General features: G+C 40.6%; 1 protein-coding gene across 5 annotated transcripts in view; it reads right to left on the bottom strand.

Moving 5' to 3' along the window:
• The window catches only part of LOC132894250 (uncharacterized), a 44,354-nt gene that overhangs the window by 3,037 nt on the left and 24,942 nt on the right, over positions 1-16,375 (bottom strand). For 4 of the 5 annotated variants that reach the window (XM_060933836.1, XM_060933837.1, XM_060933835.1 and 1 more), the window contains 2 exons: positions 11,161-11,249; positions 10,716-10,843 (listed from right to left, as the gene is read on the bottom strand). In XM_060933836.1, the coding sequence (XP_060789819.1) occupies positions 10,716-10,843; positions 11,161-11,249 (217 nt within the window). Of the gene's footprint in view, positions 1-7,964; positions 8,144-8,574; positions 9,713-10,715; positions 10,844-11,160; positions 11,250-16,375 lie in introns of those variants that run through there. The other variant, XM_060933834.1, reaches the window with a different exon arrangement.

Raw genomic sequence — 16,375 nt, 5'->3', positions numbered from 1 at the left:
ACTTAAACTATTTACTGTGCAAGCGCGTACTTTGCATAGGTCCTATAGCCTGCACAAGGCTCACGTTCTCCTCACTCAACATTTCCGATCACAGAGGATGGAGCCAGCGCTGGTATTACCAGTGATTACTGCGTAACGTCCACACTGGCTTGTAGCCAGCCAAGGATAAAATCTCTCTCTCTCACACACACACACACACACACACTACAACGTAAGCTTGTGTGTTGTTAAGACACCAACATTAAACATGCACAATATAGAGACAAGTCCTTAAGAATTAACATACATGAAAATAGGCTTCTCTTCCTTCATCTTCCAAATGTGGACTCCGCTATCTTTTTGGCATGTCAGCATTGAAATACCATTTGCAGAGATATTTCACTCGCCATTAAGAAAAGTAAAAGCAACACATGATTAGGGCTACATGATTAGCAGGGGGACACCGTTTTAAGCGCACGGAATTTTAAAAACAATGTAATTACATCTGAGTCCGTCTACATCACGCAATAAACCCGTCCTTAGCAGAACCTACTTCAAAGCATGATGCTAGCTGCAGATGCACAAGTCAAAATCAAATGAACCCAAGTAAACATGCCGCAGCGGGCAACATTAATAACCAAATTGCCTTACCTTAAAACGCTGCCTTGACCACAGGACGACTCGCAATTATTCCACTTAAATCCACACGGTTTAACACATCTAACACAGCTAGCAACCTGGATATGTGCTAATATTGTTGTGCTTGTTTTCTTCCGTAGATGCCATTTTTACATTACCCAGTCCCACATCCAAAAATATGACGTAAATATATGTTAATTGTATTATTATAACTATTAGCAAGCAAATCAAACAACATATTAAGAAATCAATATATCAAATCACCCGACACGTATGAAAACAGAAGAACTGATTTTTTACTGTTGCGGAGATATCGCGGGAGTAGAATGGATGACGTATGCAAGGCTACGGTGTGCCTTAGGGGACAGAAGGGTTCGTTTTACCTTACTGTCACGTCAATGTTATTGTTGTTTTATTGCCATTGTAGAAATATTGTGCACGTCCCTTTCAACAAATGACAAAAAATCGTTTCATATCGATATTATGAATTTTGATATCGTTTGACACCAATATCGATATCGTGATAAAAATACGATATATTGCACAGCTCTAGTTATTGCATTTTCAGTTTATTAAACTTTGGCGATCTCACTGTATGAATAGATACCCGTTTATTTAAAGGGGCCAACTAGCTCATTCAGAAAATGTTTCAACTCCCTACATCTGCAGTACACTTTAGCTGAAAATAAGACCCCTTTTATGTTCGTTTCATCTACTTATACCTTGAATATCTGTTGGCATATACAAGGCCAACTTATTTTCACCATTACCGTTATCCATTTTTATGTAATATACCTGTTGCCCCATTCAGAGATGTTTTGAAAGCCATCAGCCATACCATCAATGGATGAAATGCACACCCATGTTGCAAGCAGTACAATAGAAGGTTTGACCCAAAACCGAAATATTTTAATCCAGTCTACAGTGTAAAATAAAGGAAAAACGCCATCCAATCATATCGAGGTACCACCTCAAAATGATTGGATACTGACACGTCAATCAGACTGAAGCCCGCGAGCAGCCCGTCCCTTCTGTGTGTGTGTGTGTGTGTGTGAGAGCGAGCAGAATGTCACACAGAGCGCAGGATTCTCTGTGCGCTCCCTCCAAACAACGGGGATTTACACGAAAACAGAAGGAGATATTCACAAAATTATTTCACAGTGAGCGCCACAAGGCTCTCCTGAACACACGAATGTAATTTTTTTGTCTGTAGTGTAAAAAATGAGGTCACTAGAGCGAGTTAAAAACGAGTGACTTTTCTGCCACGTTTATAATGGGAGTCTATGAGGCTGCGCGGCTGTGCTCTCCTTACTTTCAGGCTTCTCATTCAAAAACTGTAAATCCTATCGCTCAGGTAGACACATTGTGTGAATCAGGACAAGTGTGGCGACTACTTTTGAGAAAATTGTGTGTGGAGTGAAAATTGGGGCTGAAAACGCAGCTTAAATGAGAAAGTTTGAGCTATTTTTCCAAGCTCTCTACACTCTAACTTAATGAGCTCCACTGGTGTGTAACGCAATAGACACCCATTATAAAGCCGGAATTTCTCAGGCTTTATAAGGGGGAGGAGGGGTGGAGACGCGGGGGGTGGGAGTGTTTCTTTTCAAAATATGGCTTGCGAGAACCGCTATTCCAAAATCTCGTACTGCACCTTTAATGTAGAACTTTTTTTTCTAGATCTATTTTTTTTCCATTGTCCCGGGATTGTCCCAGATATGATAATTTTGTGTCCCGGTGACATTTTTTATGGTCCCCGGGATGTCGGGACACCATTAGTTTCGAGCGCTGGGCCAATCGCTTCATCATCAAAAGTGAGGAAGAATTACAAATGCTGTTCTTAAACTGCATATTCTGGACCAATTTTTTTTTTATATGAAAGTATGTCCCTTTACACACTCATCCAGAAGGGTAATTTTGCACAAGGCCATCTGTCTACAGCAGAAAAAAATAAAATAACAAAATGCGTCTGGAAAAATCCCAAGGGAGTCTGGAGCCAGATTCGTGGCGTTACCTGCGGAAGCGCCAGCAGGCTGCGAGAGCTTTGCACGGTTTCAGTGCACAGCCTGTGTAGACCAAGCGCTTCCATTTCTCTCTCATTGTCCGGTCTTTTGGGAAACGATGAGTACTAATCCCATCAAGATTGGTGTTGCTACACCCTCCTACGATACATCTGTTCACCATTTTAATAATTACGCGATAACGTTGAAGAAATTTGCAGAAAAGGTCGTTTTCTCATAAACAAACCAGCGCTGATGTAGGATTCAGAGGGAGGCGTCCCGCACGCGACATCACGAAAATCAATGTTTGCCGGGAAATCCAAATGCCAAGTTTTTTCAGAGGCGGACCAATTCGCCTCAAATGGCTTGAGTTCAACTGAATTTTTCTGATATTGCGCAAGGTAAAAAAAAAACTGCACAAAATGAAAAATGTGAGATATTTGACCAAAGTTTAATATAAAATAGGGGAATTACATTGAGCTTGCTCCTGAATTTACCCGTGATCCGCACTTTAATGCTGTTCTTAAAAGCACTAAAAGATGCTACGAAGTTTGCTGTGAAACTATTCAAAAAGGTGGAATTATGATTTATTTCATCGCGTTCAAAACAAAGTATCTTACGTGATTCGGCATAGATAAATGACAAGTCTGCGCATTACATTTGCATGTTGCTTCTGAGGTTTGAAATAATTTTTTTAAAACACAGTTTAAATGTTTATTTATACTACAATTATCCACCTCAGGCTCAGTGAATAATAACCTCAACCCCATCTCGATTATTATCCACTGAGCCTGTGGTGAATAATTGTTAATTATCCCTAATTCATACAATTGTAACTAATGATTGTTGGGCTTCAAGAAACATTACTTAAGCTTATTAAAAAAAGTCAAAGGGATTTAAATTTCAGAACTGGATTTTAAATAAAAGAGGAAAGGATTATGGCTGGACCTAATAGGTTTATTTATTAATATTAGCCATGTTTAATAGGCCTACAGCTCGTGGAGAATCAAAGCTAGGCAAATCCCCTTAGATCACAGATTACTTTAAACAAACAAACAAACAAACCCACACCAAATACGAACCTGCTGACCCCCCCAACTGATCTAATACAGATAACAAATCTAATACTACCAGGAACATCATGCACTGTAATATTTATTCTATTCATTTCCTTGCTCCTGTAACTTGCCTTTTTTATAAATAACCTTTTAACTACGTCACTACAGACGCAGGCCGACACACCGGGGAAGCTTTACTATCTCGGCCAAAGTTCTGTTCATGTTACACCAACTTACAGACTTACTGAATGTGAACTTCAGTATCCCAGCGTAACCAGTCCCCGATAGCATAACGTGTCCCGTCAAACTAATAATAAAATACTGACGACTTGCGTTTATATTTGGACACAATATAATAAATGTTTAGATGGGTCAACTGAATTTCTGCAAATTCTGGCCGTATTTGAAACTCACTGCCGTCCACACACACACGCGCGTCATCTTTAATGTAGCGAAGAAAACGGCGTACCGAGTTCTCGATAGTTACAAACATGACGCCATAGCTGAGGAGATTTTCTGAGAAATGGGATTTCCCACATATTAGAGTTTTCTGTTCTGTGTTACTACGACATATCTATCTACCGACACAGAGACAAAAAGTACCACTCAGGTTCCTTTTAATACTGAATGTGCTTGACATGTATTATTATTATTATTATTATTATTAATAATAATAAAAATAAGTCCTAAATTAATTACAATTTACTGCATAATAAAATTAATTATTCTAAATACTCCAATTATTAGAAAAATATTTCCATAAAAATTAATATTTCCAAAACATTAAAAATGACAAATTGAAAGAAAACCTAAATAACACCAGGCAATATTTATTTATAACTATCAAACAAAAACAAGATCAAAATAATTCAAAAGTAAAAAAAGCCAATGTGTATTAAAGAGAATGAGATGTGAGATATTAATGAGAGCACTGAGGAATAATCTGTTATCGAACTCTATCAGGATCGATTCATGTGTGATGTGAATTATGTGACCTCTAATAAATAAATAAAATTTACCAGCTTATTCCGTATTGTGAAATACCATGACCGAGGTCTTGAAAGTACTGACTGAGGCCCTCTGGGCCAAGGTCACGGTATTTCACCATACGGGCTGACCTTAAGCTGGTAAATTATTTTTTTCTTTACCAAATTCTAACAAAATGAGAGCGCCTGAAAGGGAAAATTGAGCCGAGGCGAGCTGCCATTTTGAATCCTCATTCACGGCTGTAATGCAAATTGCTTCCTCCTCGGTATACAAGTGCACTTCCATGGCAGGAAAAAAACCCTACATTTTGCCGCCTATGAAGTCCCCTATTTATACAAAATTGAGTCATTCAGAATTCAGCCATGTTTTTGCTCGGCGTTAGCAAGTTAGAGGTTTTTAGCTTTCTCCTGAAATGTTTTATTTTATTTCATCTTCCTCAGGGTAGTAAAACTCACTTTCGCTGTGAACACTGTCGTTATCGCTATCCATGATGTAAAATTAATGCTATTCTCCTGAGAAATGCAAAAATAAATGTTGACAAAAAATGCTACCATGTTTTTTGTTATTGTGAACGAGCGAGTCGCCAGAGGTCCGTAACCGGGGTCCGTACCGTAGGATACAGACCCACTCGCCAGCCAAATCAGAGCGCAGGATTTGATGGAAACCGGACCGCGAAAAAAATAAACACTTAAAGGAACAGTCCACCGTACTTCCATAATGAAATATGCTCTTATCTGAATTGAGACGAGCTGCTCCGTACCTCTCCGAGCTTTGCGCGACCTCCCAGTCACTCCTGTTAGCAATGTAGCGCTGTCACTCCTGTTAGCAATGTAGCTAGGCTCAGCATGGCCAATGGTATTTTTTGAGGCTGTAGTTAGATGCGACCAAACTCTTCCGCGTTTTTCCTGTTTACATAGGTTTATATGACCAGTGATATGAAACAAGTTCAGTTACACTGAGCTCCGTATCAATGCGCTGCCGAAGCGCGCAGAAGGTGTTAGTACGCCTGTCATTATAGTGCGGACTTTCCATAGCATAGAAAATCGCTACGCTTCAATTTGTGTAACTGAACTTGTTTCATGTCACTGGTCATATAAACCTATGTAAACAGGAAAAACACGGAAGAGTTTGGTTGCATCTAACTACAGCCCCAAAAAATACCATTGGCCATGCTGAGCCTAGCTACATTGCTAACAGGAGTGACAGCGCTACATTGCTAACAGGAGTGACTGGGAGGTCGCGCAAAGCTCGGAGAGGTATGGAGCACCTCGTCTCAATTCAGATAAGAGCATATTTCATTATGGAAGTACCGTGGACTGTTCCTTTAAGACATGAGTGTGAGAAGGAAGCGAAAATGGCAAACATGAGAAAATAATCCTGTTTCAGCAACTGTCCTAAATAGAAAGGAAGAAGAAATACACAAAAGAGAAAGATACACGGTATAAGAGAAAAGAAAACTGAAATAATCTCTTTAAAAATAATTATAGTAGGAAAAGAAACAAGAGTGAAGGGGAGCGCTATAAAGATATGTAAGGAATGTGGGTAAAGGTGAGAAAATAAGAGGAAATAATGAAAGGGAAAAAGTCAGGAAATAATTTTCTTGGGGCAAATTTGATCGGATACGATGGTTTAACCCATAAACCAAATATAGACCTTGTGCATGTGACGTCATGGTCACGTGATTATCTGTTTACACCGCCATATTGGGGATCATGCTTTCGCAAGTTTGTAAGTGATACCCGCTGTCGCGATGTCGTCTTCTCAAGTCGGGCTCTCGACTTATGCTGAATCCCTGGATATCACAGCAAAAAATAAAAATAAAAAAATCGCTGTAGAGATAAGATTGCTGTCTTAGGGGTCGACCCATATATCATTAGTAAGAGTGAAACCTAATCTGCGCTTGATTGTTCAAGTAATGAGCTGCCAGACGCAAGTTACCCCGATGTATATCATCTCATCAACACGCCAGGGGGTTACAGTGGTCAGTCACTAAAAGCTTACAGATATTCCTCCTCAGGATGGGTACGGAACGTGCTAGTTCATATGCATGAAAAGCGTTTTGTGATTTCTTCACAGGTGCGTACCATACACTGACTTTTCAGAATAGAGTGCTCTGAGATGATACTAAAAATAGTAACACTGCGGTCTGCGAGGCCATCTTGGAAGTCACTTGTTCCAGAGCGCTCATAGAGTACACATCAGCTATTTACATTCACCGATTCGTTTCCACGTTAGAGGGCTTAGAAGCTTGGATTTTTTTAAAGAATTTAGACATCTGAAGTGATGGAGCACTACTGTGATAGTTTAGATAAGCAGGCACGGGAGCGTTATGCTGAGAAGTTACGTTTCATTGGGAATGTAGATCCATACACTGTTAGTGAGAAGGAATGGAAAGCTGACGCCAGCTTGTTGCCACATGTGACATACATCGATCTTGTGAACTATCTAGTGTTTCACCCAAGTCCATTTTGTGAACTAAAGGATTTCCAGAACTACAAGAGTATGGAAGCATACGATAGATTTGTGTCTAAATAAATGTTTGAAAAACTATTATAATTATCATCAATTATTTTAGTCAGTGAATAAAATGTAGGCCTAGTATGTAACTTGTACTAACAGCATGTGTACATAAACATTACTAGGCCGAGATCTTAAATGCCATTTGATGCAACAATGCACTGCAGTAGACATATGCTGCGTTCATGTGCTATGGGAATTATGGTAAATACCAAACGCCGACATGGAAAGCACACATGAACGCCCCCTCTTGTGGTATTTTCCACTGGACAACTCGTAGAAAATTTTGATACACGAGTTGCCGAGATGAGATGAACTTTAACCTTTCCAACATGGCGGCGAGCAGTACAGGACACTTGAATGTTAAGCATTGTACGCTACTAAAGTTTTTATTTAATAGTACTAGTGGGTAGTTTTTGGTGTCTATGCAATGTTGCGTCATTAACAAGTGTAATATAATACGTTAGAAATCCGTGTCCTTTAAAAATGTGTTATGGTTTGTTTTTACTTATCCAGAGCAGATGCTATAGCTAACGATAGCTAACTAACTATTGCTAACTCGCAGTCCGCGTCCTTTGTCAACAACAAAAGCATGTGAACACAACACACTAGTAAATACCACTTCCCAACTGGAAAATATCATCTTCCCATAGCACATGAACGCAGCAATAAGCTACCTAATGTGACAAATATATCCATTAATCATTGCTGAAAGGACATAGAAAAGATAATAGTTTGTATCACATTTATTTTAGTAACTATGAAATTCAAGACAATATTAACCTACCTGTCACAAAGTGATCAGAGCAAATCCGGATACAGTCCAGTTGTCCTAAATTTGATCGGTTGATGGCAGCCAGCCACTGTCGTCTCCTCCGCTCGCTTTTCTCCTGTGCTGCAATTCCCTGGTTAGTCACGACTTTAGGGAGTCTGTAGAAGCTTTTGCCACCCTTTTCCCCCCGGCTACTACAGCCAACAACGACACACGTATTCGGCATTGTTACCCCTTTTTGCTTCGCTGGACAACAACAATGCACTGACACAGCCTGACCCAGGCGACCTCTGACTTCCAATATGGCCGCCGCTGGGTTCGCGCTGACCTCGAAGCACTAGATCTTATTTGCATATCGCCATTATCGATGTTGAAACGAAATGTGATACAACGAATCATGTAGCATGATACTGTTTTTTAAATTAGTAGTAGTACTAACTATTATGTATAGATATTACTAGATCTACTACTAGTTTTAGTAATGGCAATGTAGAATGCCACGAGTCAGTGATTTAGGAAACATAAAAATTGAAAATGCACAAGCGTATCATGTTTATTACAAAAATGTACATTATTTACACGTTATACTGAAACAGTTAACGTTACAGGGGTAGAAGCCACTTGCCTGACACGAAATGTTGGGCACACAATCGAGTGTTCGCTTGGTTCCCAGTCAACACGTTTAACGGCAGCAATCCACTTCTTCCTCCGCTCTTGATCAGCGGGGAACCGGCAAAAAGATAAACCCTTCGTGCTTTTTCTGTTAGAGCACCCTACTGCCAAGCCATTCTGACTGAAAATGTTAATCACGCTCCAAAAATTTCCACGTGTGAAGTGAGCTGCGGCTTGATACCCAATATGGTGGATAAACAAACTTGACCTCTGACCTAGGTACACATGGTCTATACGTGAAGGGTGTGGTAACATGGCGGCCAGATGGCTTCACTCGTCTCTACAGCGGGGAATGGGCAATGAGCCATCCAGATATTTTACACAGAGATCAGTGAATAGAACGCTATCGCGAGCACGGTTCTATGACGATACACTGAGGCTTGATCTAGATCTATAGCTATGGGATTTTTATAACAGAACAACCTTGAGCTAGAAAAAGTGCACAGAGGTCCCACACTATCCTGATATAAAATGTTCTCCGCACACACGGGAATGTTTTGTAGGCATCCAGTCTTCACATTTAACTGCAGCTCACCACTGTTCTCGTCTTTCGGAGTTCACCGGGAAGCGGTGAAAAGTTAAACCAGGCTTCTCTCCACGCTTGTTATTACATCAAAAAGCACTACAGCTCCCTGGGATTATTCTTTTAGATGTCACCTCTACAAGTTTATCTGTAGATGTTTACTGAATTAAGCTCACAATCACTCTCACACACACTCGTGCCAGTTGTTGTTAAACACAAAGCTGTCCGGCAACATGGCCACAAACAAACCTGCAGTTCTTCTTCTTTAGGGTTTTCTGACGGTTGGCAGACCAACTTAAAGGCGCATTACCGCCACCCACTGGGCTGGAGTGTGGAACAGGAGATATTGGAGGTGGGAAAAAAAGCCTATATTCTTTTAGCCATTTCTGTTTCTTTTAAATATTTGATAAAGTGATATATCTGACTTAATGCTTTTCCGAGCAAACCAGGTAATGTAAAATGATAACGATTTACCATTCTTAATGATTGAAAAAGCTGATTTCTCTCATGTTCATACTACTTGCAGTGGAGTAGTGCATGTCCTACACTTTCTGGATGGCTACAGTGTGTACATTTCCCAGTGGGATGTTTACCCATTATGCTGAGAGAATAGTTAAACCCTGCATGTCCTATTCTTAAACGAGGGATGTTTTCCTCTCTCCGACTCCTGCCCTCTATCCTTCCAGTATCAACCTGTCTTTGAATACTGTACAAATGTTTCCCTGTTTCATCGTCATCCCAATAGACCCTTCTCGGCCTTGGACCGAAAAAACGTGAGAACTGGCCAGCTTGTATGGCAGAAGGAAGACAACATGGCTACTTCAACATGTAAACAAACACCTGTCAGCGAGAGACAAGCGATACTGTGCCTCAAATTGAGTGAAATTGATAAAACTTGTAAAGATTTAGGATTGAAACCATGGAAGCCAAAGAAAGCACAGCTGACTGAGGAAATCATTGAAGCTAGAAGAGTCGTTAATTCAGAAAACATGCATCTGGGAGCGGGCAGAGAAAACCAAACCTCACTCATCCGAGAGATCGCCGAAATACAACAAGATACAGAATTTGACCTTTACGTGTTACCAAAATACAGACATTTTAGGTTTTCCACTGGTCATGAAATCCAGTAATTTATAAATTAATTATCTGAAGCCAATCACCATAGAGTTAGAATGATACAGCTTGAAAAATTCAGGTATACGTGTTTATTACCTTCGCCAATGGCAGAAGGTTATATTTTCCCCTGTCTGTTTTTCCTCCCCTGTGTTATCAGGTTTACACAAGAACTGCTGAATTAATTTTAATTAAACTTTGTGGAAGGATAAGGCATGGGCCCAGAAAGAACCCACTCAATCTTGGGTCCAAATAAAAGGGCAGATCCAGGAATTTTTTTTTCACAATTTTCTTCCACATTTCGAGAAAGGGTTGCATGGATCTTGATGGGGAGGGAGGGAGGAGGAACTGGACTCATCTGGGTGGGGGGTGGTATACAACCTGAGTGTGTACAATTTGGTGATTGTTCAATATTGGCGATGGTATGTGATCTACTGAGTGACATTCTATTTCTATACCTGTATCCTGCTTTCCAGCTTCACTGGGACAGCGAACATCTGTGTGCTCTGCACAAGAGAAATTTATCTGCATCTCTTGATTGGTCTCTGATACGACACCGATGCCAGTGCTGTTGGTTTCCTCTTCCCTGAGGAAAAAGAAACACGTTAACACAGTGCTTGAACTCAGCCTACTGGTCCACTCAAATGAACGCAGTTCAACAGAAATCCAGTAAGACATTACCAAAGTGTTTCACTATAAATTTGAATATTTAAAATCACATTTTAAGAGCTGCTACTCTTGTAAAGTTCCCTTTCCATAATACAGGATGAAGTACAAGTTACACCAGAAATAGTAGCCTCATCCACCGATTCACCCATTTTGCTTTCACTTAATCGCCAAGGATAAAGTGGCACCATCTTAAGCATGGCATTCTAATATCTTTAATAGACCCAGAACACTTACGGACGCTGAAAGTAATCATGGAAATGCACTGAAGTCTGTAACCGTTTCTCCACATCGTCCCTCTGCAAGGTAGCTGCTGCTTCAAAAGTCTGTAACAAATCATCATGTCCATATTTCAATAAGTCCTGTGGATTTAACAGCTGTAGTACTGAACATCTGTAGCAGCTGAGTACAGACACTTATGCCCACTGGCGGCTCGTTAATAGGGGCGATTTGGGCGACGCACTCCCAAACAGGGAGGGAGATTTTTTTTTTATCTACTCCTACTACCAACAGTAATGTCATTGTCCAATCAGGCTAAGGTCGCGCCTGGTGTAGCCACGCCCTTTTGGGGCGATTTCTGTCAGGTTCAGATTTGCCCCAAAATCTCCCATTGACACTAATGGTACGTACGTTTTTTTTCGAAAATCCTGCTCCCAATGCATTTTCTATTAGGTTTTATGTGCTCGCACAAGCAGCGTGCTTATGTCATACGCCTGTTGCGCCGCGCAAGTGTTGCCAGATTGGTTTTAAGTGCATTTTGGCGGGTTTTGAACATAATTTTGGGCTGGAAAACACAACTTGCGCGGGAAATGTGTGAACATTCTATGAAGATGGCGGCGAGTGTTGAGTGCAACAATACGATAGCGTCTCTGAAAGAAGTTCCCTTTAGTCGTCCTACCAATGAGGAGAAAACGGCAATCAAACAGCTAGGACCTCCTAGACCGAATTTAAACATCAAGCAAGTGTCTACGAAGGGGGAGAAGACCTGCTCAAGAGGTTTTAACAAGAACTGGTACCACCGGAAAACTTGGCTAGCTGGCTGTGATGTAGCTCTTTTTTGCTACCCTTGCGTTCTCTTCCACCCTGGAAGTAGCACAGCAGACGGTACAGTGATATCTGATATTTGAATTTACTAGGCAAAAGTTGTTTGTGTTTGTGTGTGTGTGTTTTACCAATGGCAGTTTAACATTGCCATGTTTTTGTTGGCAGTTTAACATTGCCATGCTTGGAATATTTCAGTAGCCTCAAGTTCTCTCGGACTTGGTGTAAATTAAGCATATTTTCACTTTTTATATATTGTACAGTATGTGTTCATTGGAGCCAGCAGCACCTTACCTTTTTTCCAACTTGTTAAGCCAAGTTGCACTGACTACAAAACCTTGTGTAACCTTGTGTGTGTGTGTGTGTATAGCTAAATAACTAAAGCCTTTTGTGTTCATTGACATGCTTGTAATACTTTAAATTTCCTTTTAAGGCATGGCTTTCTGGAGGAATTCTTGGGAAAAAAACCTGCAGAATTTATTTAGAATTATTATTTGTTGTTAAAATGGTGCAATTCCATATAAAAAAAACGCAATTAAGCTGCACATGTTTGTTTGATGGTTATGCTTTTCTTCATCTTTTTCAAAACTTAAATAAACACTTGTTTTGGATTTATATCCTGCCACTTTAATTGCATTCTTTAGAATTGAAGAAATTAGAATATGTTTATAATTAAGAATTTGTGTCTACTTATTATAGAATACTGGAATAATATGAGAAAATAAATGAGTAATGTAATATTAATTGATTGTGATGCCAAATGTTTTGCTTTGAAGGCTTCACAATGAATCTTCCTTAGTTTTAGCCTGGCAAGCCAGACTAAATGTGAATATTTGCCACTCGTAGGCAAAAATATTTTTGGCCGCTAGGCGGGTGGGTCTAGTTTACTAGGCTACCTTAGTTTGCCACCTTTAACTTGTTTAGTGTTGCCACCTAGTGGAGAGAAGAGATATTGTCTATATTGATATCTGAATTTACCAGGCAAAAACAAGTTCGGCCAATTGATTTGCTACCTAGGTCAATTTACTTCAGTCCTGTGGACATTTACGGTCCGTGTAGACATAATGGAGGGAAATTGCCCCCCCTGAAAAAAAATTCAGGAGCCGCCACTGCTTATGCCGCTTTTCCACTACAAACGCGGCTGAGCCGTGCCGTGCTGAGTCGAGCTGAGTGGGGCTGTTGGAGTTGCATTTCGACTACAACCGCGCTGAACCGTGCTGGCTGGAAGTGGGTGGACACATTGGGTGGAGTTAGCGAAAGTGGGTGGACGTCACGTGATGTCGTTAAGCGGCGCAAACAGTGACATCAGTGAGCTTTTAAGCGGTAGTCTCACGACCCGAATAGTAAACAATAAACATGGAGGACATGGAGTCGTTAGTGTTGCTGGTCTTGGTGCTGTGGCTTGTTGTCACCGACAACGCCAACAGATACTGGCAAGAGCGTATAGATGAGGCGAGGCGCATAAGGCTTCAGAAATTCTCGTAATTCGTAATTCTTCTTCTTCCGGGTTTGCAGTGTTTACAGATCCCAGCGTGCTCGCGGGGCGTGTGTGGGCATGTGAGGACACTCCTCCTCACCAATCAGTGCACAGGGGAGTGTCTCCTCACGCCCCCAGCCTCACTCGGCTCGCTTTGGCTCGCTTCAGCCCCACTCCAAAACCGTGCGAGTTTTAGGGGCTAAGCAGGGCTGAAGCGAGCCGAGTCGTGCTGTTTTTTGGTAGTCGAAACGCGAGCCGTGTCGGGCTGAAGTGAGCTGAAAAAGGGTAGTGGAAAAGGGCCATTAGTGACCACTGATGTGGCTGGTTTTCTTGTTTCAGCATTTAAACTATTTCTGGTATTTCGTATGAATCCCGGTATGTATTTAAAACAGAATATTAACTTCATACATTTATCAAATACGAATGAAAACAAACCAATTAACAGCAAAGCTATAAACAGACATATTTTATGTCAAAAATGCAAAATAAATGACAGTCTAATGCCCTGTATGGGGTTACCATAAGATGTAAATAGAAATGCCAATGTTCAGCAGTCCACACTGTTGCGAAGTTTATTAAACAGGCCTACTAGTTTGTTCCAACCAATAAGAAAGAGCGTGAAGATAATACGATACTAGTATCTACAGCTTGTATGTCGTCCTAATATTAATACACTCTACACTACCTGGCTAATACCTCGTTACCTGTATACATGAAAAGAAATAACAGAGCTGAAGTGTAAGTAGATACACAGCTTCTGTGACACTTCAGTTTTAATTGAGAATCGGATTTGAGTTTAGCTTTGAGTTCTACATGAACTTCATCCTGATATTCCTTACTGCATGTTGTTATTGTTTTATTACGAGCTGGGCCTACTTCTCTTAAATCCCCTTCTCCACAGCTGAATTTCCACTAAAAAAAAATCTGACTAACCTCTGTCCTCTGTTATAGACAACTTGTACAAATAATTCGCTCTGTACATCAGGCTTACATCACATTCGACTTATGAACGTCAAATAGCTAAACAAATTATGAATATTGCTAATAATATAAGAACCTGTTGGTTTTTTTAATACTTTCTGACCTTATCTGTGATGTTTTCTTGCTTTGAAGTCAAGATTTAGGGTTATAAATGCTCAAACACATACATAACTCATAAAGAAGACATCAAGCCGCTGTCTTGAATGGAGAATGACGAGCGGGGACTAGGTGCTAGTCTAAAGCTTAAACTTTGATTTAAAGGAGAACTGAAATCATTTTAAACTTGCTTTTTTTCTTAATTAACATGTTATTCAATGACGTTTTTGGTTTTAGTAACCTTATATCGTGACTCGTATTGGCAACTAATTGCAATTAAATATACTTATCAGTCTATCCAGTTTTTAGCCATGTTGAATTTAGTTTGTTTGGTCCACGGCAGGAGTCACTTATCCGCGTGATCTTCACAAGACTTGTGCAAGACTTCGAAACATGAAGTGTCAGCCAGGTGTCAGCGCCACCATTTTGAAAACTCTTTTCCAAACGAAATATTGCACAAAAACGAGTTTAAATGACGATTACTGCCTACTTTTTTCAAACTTTTGTGATTGCTATCAAAACAAACAAAACTTCCGGCTTGATTACCTCAGCATTCGAAAGAGGGCGCACGCGTCTTTTGACAACCTTGGCAGATGTCACTTTGATTTCCGCTGTACGTTTTACTTCCGTCCTACGATGTCTCGCACAGGTCTCAACAAATTCTCGTTTACGGCCATTGCTTTGACATATGGACTGATATTACAGAGCATATTTCAAACACTCAGAACTTGCTATAGCAGCGACAAAATAGCGATCAAAAATACATTCCGATATTTAATGAAATGAGAAATAGAATTTTAATTAGAAAAAAATTTGCCTTCAGTTCTGCTTTGATACATGAAAAGATGCCATAATATTGGGTTTTTCTGGCGAAGATTACTTTTATTTGTGCTTTGTTTTTTTAATAGAAAAACATTTTATTGAGGGCGGCACGGTGGTGTAGTGGTTAGCGATGTCGCCTCACAGCAAGAAGGTCCGGGTTCGAGCCCCGTGGCCGGCGAGGGCCTTTCTGTGCGGAGTTTGCATGTTCTCCCCGTGTCCACGTGGGTTTCCTCCGGGTGCTCCGGTTTCCCCCACAGTCCAAAGACATGCAGGTTAGGTTAACTGGTGACTCTAAATTGACCGTAGGTGTGAATGTGAGTGTGAATGGTTGTCTGTGTCTATGTGTCAGCCCTGTGATGACCTGGTGACTTGTCCAGGGTGTACCCCGCCTTTCGCCCGTAGTCAGCTGGGATAGGCTCCAGCTTGCCTGCGACCCTGTAGAACAGGATAAAGCGGCTAGAGATAATGAGATGAGATTTTATTGAAACGTGCTTAAGAAGTGGATATTTAACAATGTTTCGAAAACAAACACTACAGGAAGCCCAAATCTTCATCTAAGACTGTATAAAAGGGCAAATATCTCAAAATGCCCAAAGGTGTGAAAGAGTGTCAAACATATTCTTATAGTCCATACGAAAAACAAAGAACATTGTATGAAAGCACCTGCACACTTCCATGGAAAATTGGTGTTTGGCTGCCGGACTAAAAACGTTTGCAGTAGTACAAACAACTAGCGATAACTTATCAGAGTATGTTGGTAATCCAGAAGCCACTGCTGGCTTTAGATATATTCAGAAGATTGCTGTGTGCAATGGAATCGACCCCTACAGTTTGGGAAAGAAGGATTTGCCATACGATCTCAAAGACTACCCTTCAGTCAAGTTCCCCGACATCTTGAACTACCTGGTGTTGCAGATGTCCTTCTACACCGTAAAACAGAAGAAAGAGTGGAAGAGGATGGAGGCTTACAACTGTTTTGTGCAAGTGGCTGGGTGAAGGACCTCAGTATCAAGTCACTGCCCAATGAATCCTGTA

Source organism: Neoarius graeffei, chromosome 11, assembly GCF_027579695.1.
Source record: "Neoarius graeffei isolate fNeoGra1 chromosome 11, fNeoGra1.pri, whole genome shotgun sequence".
NCBI lineage: Eukaryota > Metazoa > Chordata > Actinopteri > Siluriformes > Ariidae > Neoarius > Neoarius graeffei.
This window is presented reverse-complemented; position numbering and strand designations above follow the sequence as displayed.